The sequence below is a fragment of the Podarcis filfolensis genome (assembly GCF_964270895.1).
Source record: "Podarcis filfolensis genome assembly, chromosome: 1".
NCBI classification, from domain to species: domain Eukaryota; kingdom Metazoa; phylum Chordata; class Lepidosauria; order Squamata; family Lacertidae; genus Podarcis; species Podarcis filfolensis.
In genome coordinates, this window is record NC_139604.1 from 134393128 (window position 1) to 134417059 (window position 23932).

Consider the following 23932-nt stretch of genomic DNA (forward strand, 5'->3'; position numbering starts at 1 on the left):
CCTGTTGTCTGGCTGGTTTAGATCATCTTTAATTGCGTATCAACCATTTTTTGTCATTTTAAGTTTTTAAATCGCCGTGAGCTGCCTCGGTAGGGTTTCTCTGAAAAACAGAATAAAAACAAAGCGACAAATGGAGGATTTTTCATCTCACAGCTGCTGCGCTAAAGGAGCTCTCAACCTATGCAAAATAAAAATGGCTGAGACCTTTTTTTGTGTGTCAAAATTTCCACACACTTTTCTTGGAGAAAACATCATCTCATTTCCATCTTTGGCAAAGAGCTGATTTTGGAGAGCGGGTGTCGAGTGCTCCAACTGAGAGGTTTAGATTGCCTTGCCTTGATTTCTTAAATTAACCACCCTGTTGGAGTGCGGGTGCTTAATCCACAATCTGACACTTGGGTTTTATTCCAGACGCCATCCAGGGCCAAGTTAACCGGGAGAAGAGCTCTCTTCCAAAGCAGCGAAACCCACAGAGCTCTTCAGATCTTGTTTGCAAGAGGTTTATGGGTGGCCAACACTAAAATGGTGGAGGTAATTATTACCTTCCATGGTAATGATTTTGGAAGAACTCCCAAGCACATAAAAGGGATTGTGTTGATTGCGACGTCACTTAGGCTTGGCACCTGATACGTCAGAATGTGTTAAAGGTACCCCTGACCGTAAGGTCCAGTCGCGGACGACTCTGGGGTTGCGGTGCTCATCTCATTTTACAGGTTGAGGGAGCTGGCATTTGTCCACAGACAGCTTCTGGGTCATGTGGCCAGCATGACTAAGCCACTTCTGGCGAACCAGAGCAGCGCACAGAAATGCCGTTTACCTTCCTGCCAGAGCGGTACCTATTTATCTACTTGCACTTTGACGTGCTTTCGAACTGCTAGGTTGGCAGGAGCAGGGACCGAACAAAGGGAACTCATGTCAAGCCGTGTGTTCAAAGCAGTCTTTCAAAAGATTTATGCTAAGGATCAGTGCTCACTAGATAATGTAGCTGCTGCTGACTATCTAGTGAGCACTGATCCTTAGCATGAATCTTACTTACATATTCTGTTGAAAAATATCGGCTAATGAAGACTATTACAAAACACTGGAGACACTATTCTTTTGAGGCTTATGAGACGTCTTCCGTTGAAACCTTTGAAAAGGCTATTGAGAGACTTTACTTTTGAAACTTTTGAGACATCTTCTGTTGAAACTTTTGAAAGACTGTTGTGAGACTGTCCTTAGACATCTGTTTTGAACACACGGCTTGACGGTCCTTGCTACCATTCTGTTATGTTGTACATATGAACTTTGATTGGCTTACTCCTATAATTTGAATGATATCATTATTCGATTATATATTCTCTACTAACTATTAGCCTATGTGTTGGGTTTGTATTGCTGTGATTGGCTCTTATTGCAACACAGGGGTTCTTTTTGGTTCCCCTCTGTTGGAGAGCAGAAGCGGAAGTACCTTGCACACCGAAAACTTCCTGGCAGCCCTCAGGTGGGCTTGGGGATGCTGCTATCCTGTTGACATCAAGGAGATTGCTGCAGCAGCACCACTGGAACAATTCAAACTGCTGGTTTGAAATATATTAAAAAATATTTTTAAATGTCCAGTAGCACCTTAGAGACCAACTAAGTTTGTTCTGGGTATAAGCTTTTGTGTGCATGCACACTTCTTCAGATACACTGAAATAGAAGTCACCAGACCCTTATATATAGTGGGAGGGTGGGGTGGGGTTTTTCTCAGGAGGGGAGTAGAGATGGGAGATTGACTCAATGGGTATGGTCAACCTGTTGATGACTGTTAACGACTGCAATTAGTCCTACAGGAAAAGGCAAGGGATAATATGCAGATGATTAGCATATGTAATGAGAGAGGAATCCAATATCTCTATTCAGACCAAGTCTCTCCATAGCTTTCAGTTTAGTGATAAATTGTAATTCAGCAACTTCTCTTTGAAGTCTTTTTCTGAAATTCTTTTGCAATAAGACAGCTGCTTTGAGATCCTGTATTGAATGTCCTGGGAGACTGAAGTGTTCTCCTACTGGCTTCTCTGTCCTGTGATTCCTGATGTCAGATGCTGGCTTGAATATGACTTAAGTCCAAGCTATCTGAAAGACCGCATTCCCTCATACAAACTTTCCCGGGCTCAGAGATCTTCCAGGGAGGCCCTTCTCTTGATGCCATCACCCTCCCAGTCATGCCTGATGCGGATACAAGACAGGGCCTTCTTGGTGGTGGCCTCTCCCAGGCAACTTTGGAACTCCCTCCCCAGAGAGGCCAGACTGGCTCCTTCCTTGCGGTCCTTCTGCTAGCAGGTATAGACTTTCTTGGTCTGACAGGCTTTTGGGAAGTGGTTGCTGTTAATGCAGGAATCACAACTGAAGAAACCTTGAGAGGTGGCCATCCATCCTCTGCTTAATAACCTCCAACGAAGGAGAGTCCACTGGCTGCAGTACAGGGGGTTGGACTAGATGATTCTTGGAGCGCCTTCTTTGATTCTACCTTCCAAGGTAGAGCACTGTGCTACTGAACAGCTCTTGCCCTCTGAAAGTTCTTCCTAATGTTGAGTCAGAACCTCCTTTCGTATCATTTGAATTCTTTGGTTTGGGTCCTAACATCTGGAGCAGGAGAAATCAAGAAATCTTCCATGGGGCAGCCCTTCAGATATTTGAACATAGCTATCCTATCTCTTGAGAATCTCATGGACTGCAAGAAGATCCAACCTCTCCATTCTGAAGGAAATCAGCCCTGAGTGCTCACTGGAAGGACAGATCCTGAAGCTGAGGCTCCACTACTTTGGCCACCTCATGAGAAGAGAAGACTCCCTGGAAAAGACCCTGATGTTGGGAAAGATGGAGGGCACAAGGAGAAGGGGACGACAGAGGACGAGATGGTGGGACAGTGTTCTCGAAGCTACCAGCATGAGTCTGACCAAGCTGCGGGAGGCAGTGGAAGACAGGAGTGCCTGGCGTGCTCTGGTCCAGGGGGTTGAAAAGAGTCGAACACAACTAAACAACTAAACAACAACAAATCATATCTCCTCTCAATCTTCTGTTCTCCAGGCTAAACAAAATTCTGATCTTTTTCCAAGTCACTCTGTGCTCCCTCCGTTTCAATCTGTGCTTAAACAAAGCTCTTCATTTCCCGCATTTTAAAAGCCTTTGCAGCTCCACGCCAGTCTGGGCCTTAGAGGCTTTCCGATAGGCATTACAAAGTGAGGCTGTCAAAAAGGCTGCCCCGTGGAGTTCTGAGGAGCTCGGGGTGTTTTGTGTTGTTAGAGCAGAGCAACGTGGGGTTTTTAAAAACTTAAATGAAGCTTTTCACTAAACAAAAACAAAATATCCTCTATGCCTGTGCTTTAGCAAAAATAAAAATCCTGAGCTCTTCATTTCTCCATGTGCTGGAATCATAGAATTGTAGGTTAGAAACAGACCCAGAGGGTCATCTAGCCCAACCCACTTTAATCTAGGGATGACCCCTGCAGTACAGATCCCTTGAGCCCAGAAAAACATAGAATATGTATGGTAAGAGCAGAGAGACAAAATGCATTCAGGTCCCGCTTATGGGCTTCCAACTAATCCAGAATGCGGCAGCTAGACTGGTGACTGGGAGTGGCTGCCGAGACCAGATAACACCAGTCCTGGAAGACCTACATTGGCTCCCAGTACGTTTCCGGGCCCAATGCAAAGTTTTGGTGCTGACCTTTAAAGCCCTAAATGGCCTCGGTCCAGTATATCTGAAGGAGCGTCTCCACCCCCCATCGTTCTGCCTGGACAATGAGGTCCAGCTCCGAGGGCCTTCTGGCAGTTCCCTCGCTGCGAGAAGCAAAGCTACAGGGAACCAGGCAGAGGGCCTTCTTGGTGGAGGCGACCTCCCTGTGGAACGCCCTCCCTTCAGATATCAAGGAAAGAAACAACTATCTGACTTTTAGAAGACATCTGAAGGCAGCCCTGTTTAGGGAAATTTTTGATGTTTGATCTTTTGCTATTTTGTTGGGAGATAGCCAGAGCGGCTGGGGAAACCCAGTCATATGGGCGGCATATAACTGTTTTATGCTGTTTTAAATATTCTGTTGAGAGTCGCCCAGAGTGGCTGGGGAAACCCAGCCGGATGAGCGGGGTGTAAATAATAAATTTATTATTATTATTATTATCATCACCACCACCATCATCATTCCCAATGGGGCATCCTGGGAACAGGATGTTGGACTACCTTAAGGACATACAAATATCCTGCAGAATCATGCAAGCGGTCCATCCACTCCCGCATCCTCCTGTTCTCACAACCAGATGCCCCGAGGAGAAACCAGCAAGCGGGATGTGAGTACAAGAGTCTTGTAGTTTCCAGCCAATGCCCTTGAGAAGTGTTGATGGTTGCAGCCGCAGATGCCCCACTGGCCTGACCCAGCACCCATGCTCTTTTGCCCCCCTGTTTTCATCAGCCTTCTCGGAAGTGGTTCCGAGCAGACTCCAGAAATGGCAAGCGGAGGAGCCTATTCAAAGCCACGTCAATCACATCTTGATTGATGGGAGGACACAGGAGGCGATATCGGCAACTTCCAGGATCCTGAAAGGGCAGATAAGGGTGTCAGTCACTTGCCAGATGGAGCAGGAACAGTCCTTCCCTGCACAGATGGATGGATGATTCACCACCCGCCTGCCTCCCTTTCTTCCCTTCATCCTTCTTCCAAGGCTTCTTGTTGAATAACAAGGAATAAATGGCGAGAGAGTAAACTGACGGGAGCAATGAAGTCTCACTGCATGGTGCAACTTCGAAAGAGACTTCTCTGAGTTGCCTCCACCCATGTGGGAGATGGGCTGCGGTTCTCAGACACAGCTCAGGCAGTCTTGGAAGTGGCAAACCACCCCTGCCCTCTCGTGAATGCAGATGCTTATTTTATTTTATTTTTAATTTCCCAGCAAGACAAAAGTCTGTCTGGATCTGAGTGAGAAACGACCCAGATTCCACCGGAGATCAATCGCCCGGCTCTGCGGCAGAATTCCTTAAACAGCACCTCTTGTCATTCTGCCGCTGTTCCCTGACAGAGCGAGTGCTAAACACATGTCAGGAGGGTTTTGACGGGTAACAATCTTGTGAAAGTTGAAAACCTTTAAGTTTCCAGAGCGAGCTGTCCTCCCTCCCGCACCCACCACCCCTCCGGCTGCAATGGTGTCGATCACCAAGATCCCTCGGAGCTGAAAAAATTGAGCTGTCATTCAAGCTCAGCAGGAGGAGACGAAGCCAGTGAAAGGGGACAGGACCTGTCATTGTCTGCTCCCCTCTCTCTCTTATGTATGGGTGACCATCACAAGCCAGCAAAAGGCCTCAATCAATGCTGTTTGAGGAAAAGCAAGCAATGTACAGATTCACCATAAAGCTCTCTTTTTATTCAGACACCTGCATGTTGCTTTGGCATCTGTCTGTCTCAGGAGACAGTGGAACCAGGGCGCCTTACCCATAGGCGCTAGGGGTGTGGGGCACCCGGGCGCTGGGCTCTCAATGGCATCAGGCCAAGAGTCCAGGGCTGAGATTTGGAGTCCGGGGATTGAAGAAAGCCAGGCCAGCCGACAGCTGCTGCTGAGCAGAGCAGAAGCCGGTGTGGTGTAGTGGTTAAGAGCGACAGACAGGATGTATTGATCCCTTTGCGAAGCAATGTGCCACTTTGGTTGTCGCTGTCCACGTTTCAGCCATGAGGACAATGTCCTCCACTTGTGGTTCCCCCATGGCAGGAGTGTCCTTTTTCCATCCAGAGGGCCAGGGCTTTCTGTTGAAGCAGGCATGTGTGGTGTAGAGGTTAAGAGCAGTGGACTTGTAATCTGGGGAACCGGGTTCGCGTCCCTGCTCCTCCACATGCAGCTGCTGGGTGACCTGGGGCTAGTCATACTTCTTTGAAGTCTCTCAGCCCCACTCACCCCACAGAGTCTTTGTTGGTGGGGAGGAAGGGAAAGGAGGTTGTGAGCCGCTTTGAGACTCCTTCGGGTAGTGATAAAGTGGGATATCAAATCCAAACTCTTTTTCTTCCTGCTGCGGGCGCTGAGGCAGCTGGCCTTCCCCCACCCTCTGTGGGGATTGCTCTCCTCTCCCAGTGGCATGGAGAGAGTTGCATGCCCCCCCCAAAAGCTGCACAACTTTGGCCTGCCCCCCCAAAAAATGGGGCACTGGGAAGTTTTTTGCACCCCGGCACTACATATGCTAAAGACGGACCTGAATGGAACAGTGCACCTTTGTGGGTGAAGTCAGACTGTTGAGGAGTTACAGCGTCTGCTGTGGCTGTAGAAACCAATATGGGAGAGACCTGTTTTGTTGCAGCTGGGGCAGAGGAAGGTGCCCGGTTGTGCTGCTGCAGATGCACCGGGGCGTTTCTTCTCCACGCTCCTCCCAGCGGTCATTCCTCCTCTGGTCACCGCTGGCTGTTTGCTGGCACTGCGGTCATCTGCAAGGGATTCCCACACAGTTGATGTCGCCAGACTTCATATCACATTTATAAGCATCTTTGTAGCACAGGGTTGTTCTGCCAACAGGCCTGGTGCCTGAAGCCAGTTCCACATGGAGCGTGTCCTTGGGGGTCTTGCCATCTTCCGTTGTGTGGACGTGACCAAACCAGCGTAGACATTGCAGAGACAAGAGTGTGAACATGCCGGGAATGTGGGTTTGGGAGAGCACATCTTTGTTTGGGATTCTCTCCTGCTACGTGGTGCCCAACACTGGCTCCTGGTGGAGTACAGGATCAAGTTCAACCTGACCTAGGACCCTCGTACCTACGGGACCGCCTCTCCTGGTATGTCCCACGGAGGACCTTACGGTCTTCAAATAAAAACATCTTGGAGATCCCGGGCCACAGGGAGGTTAGGCTGGCCTCAACCAGAGCCAGGGCCTTTTCATCCATGGCCCCAATCTAGTGGAACGCTCTGTCACAGGAGACTAGGGCCCTGTGGGACTTGACATCTTTCTGCAGGGCCTGCAAGACAGAGCTGTTCCACCAGGCCTTTGGTCAGGGCGCAGTCTGACCCCCTCTCTTGTTCTGTAATCCTCATAGAACTCTAGCCCAATGGTTGCCATTAATTTGATTCTGAACTGATTTTAGAATGTATTTCAATTAATTGACTGTGGTTTTATGTGAAGTGTGCTATTTTTACTGTTGTTAGCCGCTCTGAGCCTGGCTTTGGCTGGGGAGGGCGGGATATAAATAAAATTATTATTATTATTATTATTATTATTATTGTTGTTGATGCAATGCACATGGAAGGTGTTAAGGCATTGTTCCTGATGGCTATAAGTTGCCCACGACCCACAACCCACTTCCATAAAGCAGCTTGCTCAACACACAAGCCTGGATTAGTGTCAAGTCCTCTGAGCTGTGTGCAGAATGTAAGGAATATTTATATGCATAGCTGTCAAGCGTCCCTTATTTGGCGGGACAGTCCCTTATCCCAGCGCCATGTCCCGCTGCTGTCCCTTATTGATGATGTCCCTTAAATTTCCCGGGTTTCAAAGGAAGCAGCTCCTCTCCCTCCCTCCCTGCCGGCCAGGGAGGGGGGAGGCTCCAACTGTGTTGCTTGGCTGCGTTGCTCACCCAATAAGGAGTCTAAGAACGACTGGGGGGTGGAGCTTGCATGCCTTGGGCTGATCAAATTGGCTGTGTTGCCTGGGGACTCGCCTTTGCTCAGCGCTTCCCAGCGGAGAGGGGACGGTGGTTTTCCTTGAGGCTTGAGGCTTCGTTTGGCTGCTGGCTGGGCTTTCTGCCTTTGGCTCGGAGGGGCTCAGAAGTTGAGCATACCTGTGCCCGGAAAATCCCTTATTTTGGCTGCTGATCCCTTATTTTTGATGCTGCTGGTCCCTTATTTTCAAATCTGTAAGTTGACAGCTATGTTTATATGTGGTTTGTCACACGAAGCACAAAGACTAAGAACTTAAGAAGAACCTGCTGGCTGTTCTCACAGGGGCTGAACAGTTGCCTATGAGAAACAGGGGAGCAGGATCCAAGCGCAAGAGCCTTTCACCTCCAGCAACTTCCAGCAACTTCCTCCTGGAGAGGCACAGGCGTAGCCAGCTTGGCCAGTAGCGATCGGACGCCATCATTGCCTCCACCCCCCTCATCATTTTGGTTGCCCTTCAAAATATAAAACGAAGCCATTAATACTGATTTACAGCTTATTACCACACTGCTAACAGCAGCAAAACAGTGTCTAGCGGGGAAATGGAAAAATAAAGATTCCCCCCTACCGTGTCTAATTGGTTAAGAAAAATTTGGCAAAGTGCCTTAATGATAAAAAATTATGAGAGAAACACAATCACAAAAACAAATTATTGGAGAGGTGGGCCCTGTTTTTACATTTCTGGAATTCCAATGTAAATGATGATATTTTTTCCTTTCAATTTACTCACCATACTTTAGAGGGTGTTTGTTTGTTTGCTTGCTTGCTATGCTATCCCCCCCCCCCAATTTCTTTTTATTATTTTCTTTTCTATTTCATTTTTATATAATGGTCTTGTCCACAAATGTAAATAATACCAGCAATGGGAAGTTCAAAGCAAAGTGCTGTCTCCCCTTTAAATCCATCTTGCAAATAGCCCAATTATTCTCCTGTCCCAGGCGGTCTGCGGTTACATGTGTCAGGACACAACTCTGCTCTTTTGCAGCTAAGCAATGCACAAATCATTAAATGCCATGGCACCTTTTGTTCCAGGTCGCTCTCCTTCCCATTTTAACTGGGGCTGAGGTCGGCGTCTTTAATTCTCCATCCCGAACCAAACTTATTGATTCCGCTGACACACTTAATGAAATGGAGACAACAAAGAGCCTTTCGGTATCTTAAAAACTAACGTGCTCCTTGCCTTTCGTGGACTACAGTTTATGCCATAGCAAAGGTGTTAGTCCTCAAGGGCGCATAAGATTCTTGGAGGAGAGGGCTATTGAAGGCTGCTGGCCAGTATGGCTTGGCTCTGACTGTGCAGTTGGAAACCGCAGGAAGGGAGAATTGTTGCTGTTCTCAAATCTACTTGCGAGTTTGCCCCAATTATTTGCTTGGCCTGGTTGTAAACAAAAATCTGCCCTTTTTCCCTTATGGGGTATCCAAGAGCACATACAGAGTCCTTATGTAGGTTTCCTATTGTTAGGAGAAAATAACAGAGGCCAACCAGAGAATATTGAGAAGCAAAGCAGCTAGTAAGCCTGAAATATACTCAGAGTCGAGAGTGGATTTCATGCTCTTTATTCAGCTCATAGTGGTGAGGAGGAATGAATGAAAGTCCCCTCAAAGTATCTGCTTTATATACATTATTTACACAATGGGCTGCACATGATTGGCTCATTCTGGAATTCTACTGTTAGCCAATCATGTTGTGGATTCACTTATATCTGGAGCATGATTGGGTGGTTCCTGCCAACCAATCATACTGCTGCATTGTTCTAGGACCAATCAGACTGCTGCATTCTGAATCCTATTGTTCTAGGACCAATCAGACTGCTGCAGTTTGGATCCTATTCAACTCAGTACATAACAAAGCCTGATCTTTATTGATCTGTTGCAACAGAGTGCTCCCCTCACATGCAGGAAAGGAGGAACCCAGAACAAAGGTGTGCCTGCCCTTATATAGAAATTTTAAATTCCCTGCCCTGGAGCTCCAGACCACCCCTCCATACATCATACATACATCACAGAAAAGGCGGTCTATAGCAGAAATCTGAGTGCGTTGTTTATCTCGTCTGATAGCTTACCTGTTAATGCTCACTTGATTGGATACCCTGGGGAGCCTGGCCAGTCTTTTGTAATGATAAATACTTAGTTCCTGAGCCAGGTCAGGCTCACACCCTATTCATATCTTAAATGTGCCCTTAAGACAGGATTTGTGAAGGAAAAGGCAATGGGGAGACTTTTCCATTTTCCTTTGACCTTGCAGAGAAAACATTTGGTCAGTTTGGGAATCAAAAATGGTTTCAGGTTGGTCTTCCTGTGCTGATCTATGTACGTGCTTGGTTGGTACACTTATGAACATTTATTATATATCTTAGACCTTAAAATTATTATCATAGCCTCTATGAGAACAGGAAGCTGGACATGACTGGCCGCTGGCCTCATCCAGGAGGGCTCCCTTGACGTTGTTGTCAAGCTCTATCTTTTTAATTGTGTTTTATTTTTTTATGATTAAACTGATTACTTTAGGAATGTCCTTTTGCATATTTGCCGCAATACTTTTTTTTTAACAGACATATCATAAAGCAACTAAAGTTGTTTTTAAAACAGTGGGTGGGAGGTGCAGAAACCTAACTGAAAATCTTTTTTAAAACAATCCCAAATTTATTGATTTGTTTGTTTATTATTCAATTTGTATACCGCACTTCACCCGAATATCACAGGGCAATTCAAAACAAATAAACTCCTGGTGCAAAGACCTTCTCATCTAGCTGGGAAAGCTTGTTGTGGGGGGTGGAATTGGCTTCAATCACTCCTGGAAAAAACAGAGAGTGGGCTTTTATTGCTTTTTTGATCCGTTCTTCAGGGCTCTATTGCCGTTTTACATGTTGGAAGCAGCTCTGTGAGAGAACGGCCTTGGAAATTGGCCGTAAGATCTCAAAACAAGCAAACAAATTTGCTCACTTACATCCTAATGAATAATGGAGAGGGGCCCATCCGTTTCCCTCTCGGGTCAAATGGAAACTCTCTCTGCAAGCGAACCTTCTCCCGATGCAATTTCCCAGGGAAAGAAGCGATGTTTAAAGAGGCATCTCCGCTCTGGCTTCCTTGCACCTTGAGCGGTTTGTTCCCATCAACCAGGCTAGCGCAGGATGTCAAAGGAAATCAAGCCTACGCACTGTGGTTGGGCAAAGGTTTGTTAAAAGACTCTGTTTATGAAGACAAGGCAATTGCCTCCACCAGCCAGACTTCGTTCTGAACTGATTAATAGGGTTTTCTCTCTACATATCTAGACATCGTAGAATCGGAGAGCTGCAAGGGACCACAAGCGTAATCTAGTCCAACCCCCTGCAAATGCAACTGTTTAATGTGGCATCGTAGTGCTTTCTTTTTATTATTATTATTCAAAATTATAACACGACATATTATCCAAAAACATATCATCCTTGTTTTTTCCCCATTTTTCCTCCCTCCCCCCCCCAAAACCCCCCCACCCCACCCCCCGACTTCCCTCAGTTCCAGTCTTTGGTTTCTCTAAGAATGCTGTTTTCTGCATGTTACAAAGTTGTATAGATCCTCAAACTATTTAGCTGAATATTGTCAATAAAAAGTTTGTGAATGTTTATTGAAAGCTAGCCAAGGAGTCCAGTTCGCTTTGTTGCGTCTTCAGATACTTTGTAAAGGGTTCCCATTCATCCTTAAAGTCACAGTTATCATTGTCCCATAGCTTGTATGTCAGTTTTGCCAGTTCTGCAGAGTCCGTCAATTTTTCTTGCCTTGATTCTTTAGTTGGGGTTTCTTCAGTCTTCCATCCTTGTGCTACCAGAACTCTCGCGGCCGTTGTCGCATACATGAAGATGTTTTTCAACTTTTTTGGCAGGTCTTTCCCTACAATCCCCAACAAAAATGCCTCGGGGTTTTTAAACAAATGTTAAATGGAACATTTTCTTCAATTCGTTGTATATCATTTCCCCCCCAAAAAAATTAATTACCTTACAATCCCACCACATATGATAAAATGAGGCATCGTAGTGCTTTCAATGCTTGGTGTGGATGTGGACAGTGGCTCTCCAGAACTTCAGACAGCGGATTTCTTTCTTTCCCAGCCATGCTGGGAGATGCCAGGGGACAGAGGCTGGGGCAATTGACATGCAGACCACGACCCTTCGCCACTCCAAGCATGTCTTGGAACAGGTGCCGAGAGCAAAGGAACACCATTGGAATTGAGATTTGAGCAAATGAATGAAGGTCCACATGTGATTCCCTAATTCTCCTGCCATGGCTGTGACCCACTGAGGTCAAAGGGGGGCAGCCATTCATGGGATATTCCCCATATGAACTGACCCAGACCCTAGGACTATCACCTGAGTCCCTTTGACATGTGCTTCCCTCCATGGGAGGTCTGGAGGGTGACTACATCAGAACAGGGCCTTTTCAGTGGTGGCTCCTCATTTGCGTAATGAGGCTTTCCCTGGGATGCTTGCCTGGCACCATCCTTCAAGTGCAAAAACATTCCTTTGAAACCAGGCCTTTCGATTTTAACTATCTGTGGTCTTTTAGAGTGGGTGGCCTGTTTCAACATACAGTATATCTTTTTCCTGGTTTTATGTACCGTATTTTTCGCTCTATAAGACGCACCTGACTACAAGATGCACCTAGTTTTAGAGGAGGAGAACAAGAAAAAAAATATTCTCTCCCTCTCTGTGCAGCGCCTCTCCAGCAAAGCGAAGTCAGAACAGCAAGAGGGATCGGTGCTTTTCTGTGCAACCATTCCTCTTGCTGTTCTGGCTTCAGCGATAGCTGCACAGCCTGCATTCGCTCCATAACACACACACATTTCCCCTTACTTTTTAGGAGGGGGAAAGTGTGTCTTATAGAGCGAAAAATACAGTAGTTTTCTTCCCCAAGTTGTTCTGTACTTCGTTTTCAGTTTCTGGGCAAAAAAGTAAGCAACCAATACAGGCATAGGCAAACTCGGCCCTCCAGATGTTTTGGGACTACAACTCCCATCATCCCTAGCTAACAGGACCAGTGGTCAGGGATGATGGGGAATGTGGTCTCAAAACATCTGGAGGGCCAAGTTTGCCTATGCCTGAACTAATATCTTTCATAAATAAACATCTTTTTGGTTTTCTCAAGTTTTGCCGGGTTTTGCGCTGCTGATTTGCATGTTTTGCTCATCTGGAACTCAGCAACCTTCTCGCCTCTTGCTTCTAGGCCGGACAGCAGCGCTGGTGGGAGCAAGAAATTGCTGTGAACCTGAAGATCCAGAAGGGAGAATTGATCACCTACAACCTGACAGAGCTGATCAAGCCTGAGGCTTACGAAGTCCGCCTGACCCCGGTCACCATATTCGGAGACGGAGACTCGACCATTCGCGTGATCAAATACAGCGGTAAGAATATTTGCTTCGTCGTAGTAATTTCGTAGAATTGTAGATTGTAAACAATCACCCCTCGAAACCTCAAAGTGGTTTTCAGAAAAGGCAAGACAATGAAGCCATCAGGAAATGAAATAATTAAAATATTCCAAAGATAAAATCAGTGACAAACTAAAAAAATCCCTAATTTGAGGATCTTGGGAAATGTGGCTCTTCAAAGCTTTAGACAATATCCCTCCCTCAACAAATGGCTTTTTTTTTCTTTTGCAGCAATAGGACAGGAGGGTGTCTCGCCACGCAGTAATGGAACATTAGATTCCAGTAGCACTTTTAAAGCCAATTAATCGTATTAATAGAGCATAAACCTTTTGTCGGCTGAAACATCCTCCTCCAAATGCCAGGAACGAAACTGTTATCAGCCGGTAACCAAAGGCAGTTAATTGAATGTTTACAATCTCCCTCTACCTCATTTTTAAAGGGGGAATTTTCCACATTGTAAGTACATCATCATAAAAAAGGCTGCTTTTTAAGGCTGCCTTTTATAGCATGAGAGGAAGCCAAAACCCCTCGCTTGGGCCTTGGCTCAGCCTGCCAAGCAGATCCATCATGCTTGCAGAACTTGGGTGCCCGCAGGATCAGGTCCCAATAGCAGGAGGTGCTGCAGGGAGCCGGCAGCAGAGGAAGCGAGCTGTCGTGAAGCCTGCTGTCTAGTCACAGAGATACCTGCTCTCTTCTGGGAAACCCAGCCAGATGGGCGGGGAATAAATAAATTATTATTATTATTATTATTATTATTATTATTATTATTATTATTATCCTGCCTTGGTCAGACCCAGAGGTGTCTTTAGCGTATGCGCCGCCAGGGTGCAAAGATCCACCCAGCACCCCCAAGTCTGACAAGCGCTGCCATTGTGAATGACAAGCGCTGGTGCGGCGCGTCTTTGGTAAATGAGCGCACAAAGTCGAAAGCCCTTTAGTGAAACAGTAGGTATACATTTCAGTAACACCTGGGTATACAGTTATACCTCGGGTTACAGACGCTTCAGGTTGCATTTTTTCGGGTTACGGACCCGCCGAAACCCGAAAGTACCGGAACAGGTTACTTCCGGGTTTCGGGGGTCACGCATACGCAGAAGCGCTAAATTGTGCTTTGCACATGCGCAGAAGCGCTGAATTGCAATCCGCACATGTGCAGGCGCACTGCTGCGGGTTGCGAACGCTGCGGGTTGTGAACATGCATCCCACACAGCTCATGTTTGCAACCCGAGCATCCACTGTATATGTATTTTGTTTTTCTAGCTTGATCAAAATTACTTATTATTTCATAACAGGTAGATAGTTAAGAGCTTAGGTGATTTCAGAGGTGGGCACCAGACACCCCTCAGAATTCAGCGCCTGGGTGCCCTGCGCCCCTTGCATCCCCAGGTAAAGATCAGACCCCACCTGGAGTCCTGTGTCCAGTTCTGGGCACCACAATCTAAGGATACTGGCAAGCTGATAAGCTGGAAGGTGTGCAGAGGACATCAACCAAGATGATCCAGGGTCTGGAAACCAAGCCTTGTGGTGAAAGGTCCAACCCTGGCTGCAGAGGCCAGCCATCCTGGCCAGGAGCCATCAATTGTCCTCTCCTCCATGAATTTGTCCAAAGTTCTTTTTAAACCACCTAGGTTTGGTGGCTATCACCGCCTTCTCTGAGAGCGAGTTCAATAGTTTGCCTACGCCCTGGGTGAAGAAGTCCTTTTAAAAAAAAATCCATCCTGAATATTATCTCTGTTGCAGGCACACACACATGTATGTATATACTTGGCTGGCTCTCCTGCGCGAAAAAGGGAGGGCAACATCTTTTTCAAAGAATGAGTCATTTTGGCTTGTGCAAAGTGCCACACATGCAATTAGAAGTTTATTGAGAATATTAATAGTCTGATTCATGGCTCTTTAGCCGCAGGCTGGAAAGAGAGGAGTTGGGGGAGAGGGAAAGATTAGTCATGCTACCAACTGGGTTGTAAATTCTTCCTTAACTCCTGCATTCGTCTTGCTTTAACGTTTGAACTCCTGCGCGGTAAATGATTACGATATCACCTGCCTTCCTCTTGACTCACGGCTGCAAATGAGCCTGTTATCCAGGTATCGTCTGAGGCTATCTCCATGACAACGCCAAACACTCAAGGTGGACGCAATCAGATCCGCTCCGGAAATAAGCAGGAATAAGTGGATTACTTCATCCAGATTCTAATTATTATTTATCTGCATGCCACCGTTTTGCCAGAGCTGGTTTATGGTTAGGACAATGGTTTGCAGGGGGGACTGAGAGGAGAAATGAGAGCCGTCTTCAAATATCTCAAGGTCTGTCAGGTGGAAGATGGAGCAAGCTTGTTGCCTCCTGCTCTGGAGAGCAGGACTCGAACCAGCGACGTCAAGTTACAAGAAAGGAGATTCAGAAGAACTTTCTGACAGCAAGAGCTCTTCAACAGTGAAATCATCTCCCTAGGAGGTGGTGGACTCTCCTTCCTTGGAGGTTTTTAAGGAGAGGTTGGGTAGCCATCTGCCATTTAGATGAGATTCCTGCATTGCAGGAAGTTAGACTAGATGCCCTCAGGTTTCCTTCCAACTGTACATTCCAATTATTCTATGATTTTATAGTTAGAAATAAGGAATAGTGGGGCGGAGCATTCAGGGATTGACTCTTACGCATTGGTGCATAACAAAGTTGCATCGTGACCAGGTGGGATGTTTTAGGACAGGCACGTTCAACAGGTAGATCACGATCTACTGGTGATTGCGGGGTGTTCCTGGTAGATCTCTGGTCCCTCAGGGATATCCTTCCCCCCAAGATTAAGGTCCACTATTTGACTGCAGATTCAGGACCCTAAGCTGTGTTTGGTCTTTGTCCATGGAATTTTCTTGGCAGGGATACTGGAGTGGCTTGCCAGCTCCAGGTGGATCACGTTTGGTCAAAACTCTCAACTATGACCTGTCCATCTTGGTTGGCCCTACATGTCATAGCTCATAGCTTCTCTGAGTTATTCAATCCCCTTCACCACGGCAAGGCAATGATCCATGGGCTGCAAGAAGATCAAACCTCTCCATTCTGAAGGAAATCAGCCCCGAGTGCTCACTGGAAGGACAGATCCTGAAGCTGAGGCTCCAGGACTTTGGCCACCTCATGAGAAGAGAAGACTCCCTGGAAAAGACCCTGATGTTGGGAAAGATGGAGGACACAAGGAGAAGGGGACGACAGAGGACGAGATGGTGGGACAGTGTTCTCGAAGCTACAAACATGAGTTTGACCAAACTACGGGAGGAAGTGGAAGACAGGAGGGCCTGGCGTGCTCTGGTCCAGGGGGTCACAAAGAGGCGGACACAACTAAACAACAAGCTGTGTTTTACACAATTGACTTTTTATTATGTTCTGTGTATATCGCAATGCTCATTCAGTTCCATTCATTCATAGATTAAGTTCCATTCATTCATTTGCTTGCTAAGAAAAGCTCAACAACTTTGATCCATCCATGGGTAGATCACTGCCAGTTTTTTTATACTGTGAGTAGATCGCAGTCTATTGGGAGTTGGATGTCCCTCTTTTAGGATGAGGTAGTTGCTCCTGCATCTCCACTACCTTAGGGATGGGAGAGATAATCGATCCATTTCACACTGAAAGGCATATCTACGTAATTCACACTTTCTGAGACGATGTGCCAGCTGAAACAGAGGCGCCCTTTCCAAATTTTCTCCTCTCTGAATTTTGCACTGCATTTCTCCAGCCTAGTAATGTGCACAGAAATGCATATATTTGCATAGAAATGCACATATTAGTGAAACAGCCAAACCGAGAAGTGTCTGTTAGGGGAAATTGCTTTGCTTTTTCTCCTCTCAACAAACCTGCGGAGTAAGCTGGTCTCAGAGGCGGTAACTGGCTTAAGGTCCTGTGGTGAGCTGCAAGGCTGAGGCTGAATTCGAACCCGGGTCTCTCTTGGGTCATAGCCCAGCGCTCTATTCACCACCCTGCACTGGTTCACCACCCTCTCTCCCACCCATTCGGCGCCAGAACTTTCAGAAGGGACAGCAGAAGAATCACTGTGAGCTGGAGCTCCCCCCACCTACATTTCCAGATTCTTTTTTCGCTGCCGTTCCCTGACATTCAAATAACTAACCAGCATGTTGGATTTGTTTCTGTGCTCCTGTCACTCACAGGGGAGGTGAGCCTTGTTTGCCAGCCCACCCGTTCCGCCCCGGCCGCCACGCTGAGAACAATATGAATATTGCGCCATTCAAGGTCCGCCATTAATGATAGCTTCCCTGAAAGCCACAAAGTTTGGCGACAAAGCGAGTGTCGCTCAGCGCTGTCCCCCCACAATTTGGGTTCATTTGGAGTCAGGAGAATGCCAAAAAAAGGAGAGAGAAAGTGCTTTCCTCAGCAAATGAGAAGTAATTGTGTTAGCAAACACGGAGAGGGCGATTTTGAATAATTGACTACGTTTTTCCCGTGGAAAATTACACAGGAAGCAAATCGCTGATTATTCTTCTTGGAGAAAGGAATGGGGGGGGGGGAGAGAATCAAATATAAAGGCAGTGCAGCTGAATCAAAGTGTTCTTTCAAAAGGGTTTTTGCTGAGTCAAATTTCAGACCAGGGTAGCTCCCAGTACGTTTCCGAGCATAATTCAAAGTGTTGGTGCTGACCTTTAAAGCCCTAAACGGCCTCGGTCCAGTATATTTGAAGGAGCGTCTCCACTCCCATCATTCAGCCCAGACACTGAGGTCCAGCTCCGAGGGCCTTCTGGTGGTTCCCTCACTGCGAGAGGCCAAGTTACGGGGATCCAGGCAGAGAGCCTTCTTGGTGGTGGCACCTGCCCTGTGGAATGCCCTCCCATCAGATGTCAAAGAGAACAACAACTACCAGACTTTTAGAAGACATCTGAAGGCGCCCCTTCTCCTTGTGCCCTCCATCTTTCCCAACATCAGGGTCTTTTCCAGGGAGTCTTCTCTTCTCATGAGGTGGCCAAAGTCTTGGAGCCTCAGCTTCAGGATCTGTCCTTCCAGTGAGCATTCAGGGCTGATTTCCTTCAGAATGGAGAGGTTGGATCTTCTTGCAGTCCATGGGACTACAAGAGTCTCCTCCAGCACCAGAATTCAAAAGCATCCATTCTTTGGCGATCAGCCTTCTTTATGGTTCAGCTCTCACTTCCATACATCACTACTGGGAAAAACAGAGCTTTAATTATACGGACCTTTGTTGGTAAAGTGATGTCTCTGCTTTGCTTCTTAAGATGCTGACCCTCTTATATACACAATGCTTTTCAAACCTATTTGCATGAAACACAACAGGGATGGGGAATCTGTGGCCTTCCAGATGTTTTTGGATTACAGCCCCCACCCTGCTAGACCATTGGCTATGGTTCCTGGGCCTAATGTGAGTTGGCATTTAACAACATCGAGTGGGAGCAAACGTTCCCCTATCCCTGAAGTAGGACGGAGAGGAACAAATGGGTTCTGGATATTCAGATCCGAGATCTTCCCTTCCTCTGTAGCCTTGGAGTCACATGACATCATTTATCTTTGTAGTTATTTTATTATATTTTATTTATAAAAATTCTATGCCTTTGCAGGAATTTATTTATTAAATCTCCTCCAACGTATCAGCAAGAGTCGGGCAGAGTGCCAGGATTTCCTTCCCCATTCCCTCCATCTCAGAAGTTGTTTTACTGAAACATGAATATACGCTTACAAAATAAACCCACTTGAACCGGAGGCGAAATGTTCATTGTAATGCATTTATGTCATACGAGTATTTATGTAATGCCTTTCACTCTAAAGAAATAAGGCCAGTGCAAAGTTAATATAAAAAAAAACTGGACAAAATTAAACTGACAAAACATAAAAAATGCAACATCAGAAATCCCGTTTTCTGTAGGTGGTTTTGTATGCACACCATTTAGATGTATGAAAAATTGAGGTCTTGAGTAAATAAATGTAAATGCCTTAAATAAAATGAACTGAGAATGCAATTTAAGTGGATTTGGAAAGATAATTAGAGGGGGCAGAGACTCAGCCGCAAATTTCTCATCAGCATGTGCAGAAATTAATTAATTTTAGGATCTTCTCTCTCCTTCCCTTCTAGCCCCGATGAATCCTCACCTACGTAAGTATTTGCAATACCTGGTTTCTGCATTAATTAAAATGAAACGTCAATAAAAATAATCTATGGTATGCTTAGGGAAGTTGCTTGCCTCTCTGTTTGCTAAGCAATTTGGACACCTCTTCAGCTGTCATGACCCAATTTTGAGTGGTGCTTCCTTAGATCAAGGGAGCAGCTTTTTGCCTATGTTGGGATATGGTTGGGTGCCATTTTGAATCAAGATGGCAGACCAAACTTTTCAAAGCAGTATTGATTTTAACCAAATTTAGCATGATGGTTCCTGAGATCATGGGAACAGGGTTTCGTCTATGTTGGGATACAGTCAGAGGCTGAACAGAACCTCTCTAAAATATTGTATTTTAATATTCTGTTGGGAGCCGCCCAGAGTGGCTGAAGAAACCCAGCCAGATGGGTGGGGTATAAATAAATTATTATTATTATTATTATTATTATTATTATTATTATTATTATTATTCCCAAACAATGCTGGCTATGAGCCTGCTATTTATTGATGCAAGGAGGAATGTGACATAGCACTAAGGAGATCCCTCCATAAATGCAAACATTTCTGCTTGTCTCATGGAGCAATCTCGCTCTCCTCCTTCTGCCCTGGGGGGGAAGAGAAGCAGATCCTGTCCACTCCCTAGGATCCTAGGTGCAGTCTCTCAATTTCTTTTTTTGCTCCCAACTTTTAAAAGCACTACTATAGAGTTCGGTGCAACCTACAGCCTGATCCCATGCATGTTTACCTAGCTACAAGTCCTCCTGCATTCAATGGGTTTTGCAGCCCAAGCCCAGGCAGGTTTTCTCAGAAGTCCCATTGAATTCGGACGAATTTTCAGCTAAACCTACCTAGGGATGTTCTGCTCTGCTTTACAACCTCCACCCCATGCCCCACTTCCTTCCACCACTGCTCCTTCCTTCCCCCACCAAGAAATCTTCTACATCAGGCATGTCCAACCGGTCGATTGCGATCTACCGGTTGATCGCTGGGCATCCCTGGTCGATCCTGGTTGATCGCGTGAACCAGGTTGATTGCCTGACAATAATCAATTGTTGGAAAGCTCAACAACTTTGGTGAAGGCTCCCCCCAAAATGGCTCAACAACTTTGGTCAATCTGATGGATAGATCGCTGTCATTTTTTTATAGTGGGAGTAGATCGCAGTCTCTTGGGAGTTGGACATGCCTGTTCTCTGTGTTCCTGCATGCAGGCAAAGGCTTTGCTTGACTTCCAGGCTGTCTCCTCCTAGAGGTTGCCAGGGCTAAGGTCCAAAGTGGAGCCTTGTCTCGGGGTTGTCTGCATGAGAAGATGAGCCCCAAACGCTTCACGGTTGTTGAAATCCTCTTTTTTTCATGCGAATGCGGTGTCCGTCTGTTGGCAGGAGAATTCCACTGTGGCTTTGAAGACGGCAACATTTGTTTGTTCACCCAAGATGAGAAGGACAACTTTGACTGGACGAGGCAAAACATTATCCTCCGGGACACCAAGTACACCCCAAACACAGGGCCCAGCGCTGACCGGTCAGGATCCAAGGAAGGTAAAGTTCATATCTCAGCCTAAAGCTCAGATTGGCTTTTGACCACGCACAAGAACTCCTTCACTCTTCCATTTGTAATGTCTTGGGTACCCTGGGGGAGGAACTCTGTTGGGAGAGACACTAAGGGAATGTGTCCCTTGAGCATCTTTATTTTATTTTTTTTATTTTATTTTAATTTATTTCTATACCGCCCTACACCAGAAGGTCTCAGAGCTGTTCACATAAAGGATCACATACATAAAATCAAAATACAACGACAACCCAATAGAACCCCTCTAAAAAGAGCCAGCATTTTAAAAAAAGTTATAAGATGTAGATCCGGTCAGGCAAAGGCCTGGTTAAAAAGGAACGTTTTTGCCTGGTGCCTAAAGGTGTATAATGAAGGCACCAGGTGAACTTCCCTGGGGAGAGCATTCCACAGATGGGGAGCCACTGCAGAGAAGGCCCTGCTTTCGTGTTGCCACCCTCTGGACCTCTTGAGAAGGAGGCACGTGAAGGATACCTCAGAAGATGATCTCAGGGTCCAGGTAGGTTCATATGGGAAGAGGCTGTCCTTGAGGTATTACGGTCCTGAGCCATTTAAGGCTTTATAGGTCAAAACCAGCGCTTTGAATTGGGCCCAGAAATTAATCAGTAGCCAGTGCAGTTCGACCAGGATTGGTGTAATATGCTCAAACAGTCTTGCTCCAGTGAGCAACCTGGCCATTGAATTCTGCACCAGTTTCCGAACCGCCTTCAGAGGCAGCCCTACGTAGAACGCATTGCAGCACTCTAACCTTGAGGTTATCTTATGTGCTGGGGACATGATTCAGGACCTCCAATTTCGGACATCTCTGGGAAGGATGCTACCATTTGAGCCAGGAACTTCTAAGTCTAAAGCCACTTCCGCCTTCAAAGGAGGGGGGCTTCACGCTCACACCATGCATGCAGTGGCTGACTCTCAGCCTCTGTGCAACTGAGGGAATCCCTGGCCGCGTCATCCTCTGGACAGCCAATCAGCTGGCTCGGGGACCTTGGCCTGAGCTATTTAACACAGGCCCAGCCAGGGATCTCCCTCTTTTCCCGCCTGCCAGCTGTTCCTGCTTTTCCCACCCTCCTGCCCTATAAGGTTTTCATTCCTTGACCTTGCTATGGACCTTGGTTGGTCGCCGTTGAGGGGCCTGGTAGGAATTTTTTCCACCTGGCAAATTGGCACCAGCCACTTGGTTTTCGCCTACCTCGTAGCAAATTGTCACAACTTCCTTGGTATTGGCGGTTAGGCATTGGTATTGCTCTGTAGATGGAAGAGGGGAGGTAGTGCCATCACCTGCCCCGCATATTGAAGGGTAGTAGGATTCTGGGGGGCGTGGCCCTGTCCGAAGCCAATGGAGGTGAGGGCCTAAGGCACACCCCCTATCGGTGACCCCTGGGGAGTTCCTAGTTGATGTGCATCAGCAGGACTCCCCCGACTGGTGGTTAACCCTTCCCGGACTTCAAGCGGACGGGCTGAAGCCGGATATAGTCAGTTAGGACCAGTGCCTAAGCCAATACCGCTCATCACCTGTAACCAATAAAGTTGTGGCCTTATTTAGCCCATTAACCTTAATAATTGTGTCATGTGTCTTTATTTCCACTGGGGGGGGGCGGGAACTCGCCACGCAATATGTCCTGGTTGCACATTGATAGGAAGTTGCAATTGGCCTTTGGGACCTGAGGGTGAGGGGGTGAGAGGGGGACCCTGGAAGTGGCAATTTAAAACTCCTGCTAAGCAACTCATTGGGAATCTGGCGTCATTTCATGCTCAACCATCACATTAAGAATTTACCGAAAATTGACATAGTTGTTAAATGTGGCCTCTAAGACCCTTGCTAAATCATCATCGTCAACATCATCACTTTTAATTTGTATCTTACAGTATCTTTCTATCTTACAATACTCAAGGCGGTTTGCAAGCTGAAGAAAAAAAGAATGTTCACCTTATAACAATCTAATGCAATACAAAAATATGATAATAAAACATAGCTTTAAAATAAGCAATCTACATCAAATGAAGCCACATTCAACAATCATTAGAATAGTGTAGAATAATAATATCAGCATATAAAAATTAAAGAGAAACCCACTATAAATAAATAAATTACAATAAATAAATAAATTATAATAAATGATTTCGAAACTACACCTGGAGGGTGGGGAAGGAGGCCTTGCCTGATGGAGTCTCTTTCAGGCCTTAGAAAGCTGGTAACATTGGATCAACTTCATCAGTTTTGTTAAATCAATTCAACCCGGGTTTCCCATACTTGGCCCTCCAGCTGTTTTTGGACCACAACTCCCATCATGCCTAGCTAACAGGACCAGTGGTCAGGGATGATGGGAATTGTAGTCCAAAAGCAGCTGGAGACCCAAGTTTGGGAAAGCCTGAATTAAACTGAATAGTTTCAACTGGATTTGAATGTATGCGCAATTAATTGCTTCCGTTTTGAATTCCATTGCATTGCCAGCTTCCTTAGTGGGTCATGCAAAGAGCTATTCTGAATCATGCTTTTTATAGGGAAGGGGGGCACTGGGGTGACTTTATGGAAGCAAGAGGGCGGTGGCCCCCCTAAAAGTTTGGGAACCGCTGATTTACCTGCTTATGATCCATGCGACGGTCACCTCCAGGCTTGACTACTGTAATTTGCTCTACGCGGGGCTGCCCTTGAAGCTGTCCCAGAAACTCCAGCGGGTACAGAACGCTGCAGCGAGGCTCCTCAGGGGGTCTCTGCCATGGGAGGATATTCACCCAGTGCTTTTCAAGCTGCACTGGCTCCCGGTGGAGTACAGGGTCAGGTTCAAGGTGCTGGTTTTGACCTTTAAAGCCCTTCACGGCCTAGGACCCTCGTACCTACGGGACCGCCTCTCCCGGTATGCCCAGCGGAGGACCTTAAGGTCCATATATAGCAACACCCTAGAGGTCCCGGGGCCTAAGGAAGTCAGATTAGCCTCAACCAGAGGCAGGGCCTTTTCAACACTGGCCCCGGCCTGGTGGAACGCTCTGTCTCATGAGACCAGGGCCCTGCGGGATCTGATTTCTTTCCGCAGAGCCTGTAAGACAGAGTTGTTCCACCTGGCCTTTGGCTTAGAATCAGTTTGATTCCCTCCCCCTCTTTCTTTTTCCTTTCTCCTCCTGTGAAGAGGCTGCATCCTAATGTTTTAATGTTGGAATTTAAACTTTTTAAATTGTATTTTAATCAACTTGTTTTTATTATTGGTTGTTAGCCGCCCTGAGCCCAGTCTT

At 46.5% G+C, this 23932-nt stretch overlaps 1 protein-coding gene across 2 annotated transcripts in view; it reads left to right on the plus strand.

The window, feature by feature from the left end:
- Nucleotides 1-23932, plus strand: part of MDGA2 (MAM domain containing glycosylphosphatidylinositol anchor 2) — a 386993-nt gene that overhangs the window by 352810 nt on the left and 10251 nt on the right. For both annotated transcript variants that reach the window (XM_083612013.1, XM_083612014.1), the window contains exons 11-13: nt 12841-13018; nt 19120-19140; nt 20521-20676. In XM_083612013.1, coding sequence (XP_083468139.1) covers nt 12841-13018; nt 19120-19140; nt 20521-20676 — 355 coding nt within the window. The remainder of the gene's footprint in view (nt 1-12840; nt 13019-19119; nt 19141-20520; nt 20677-23932) is intronic.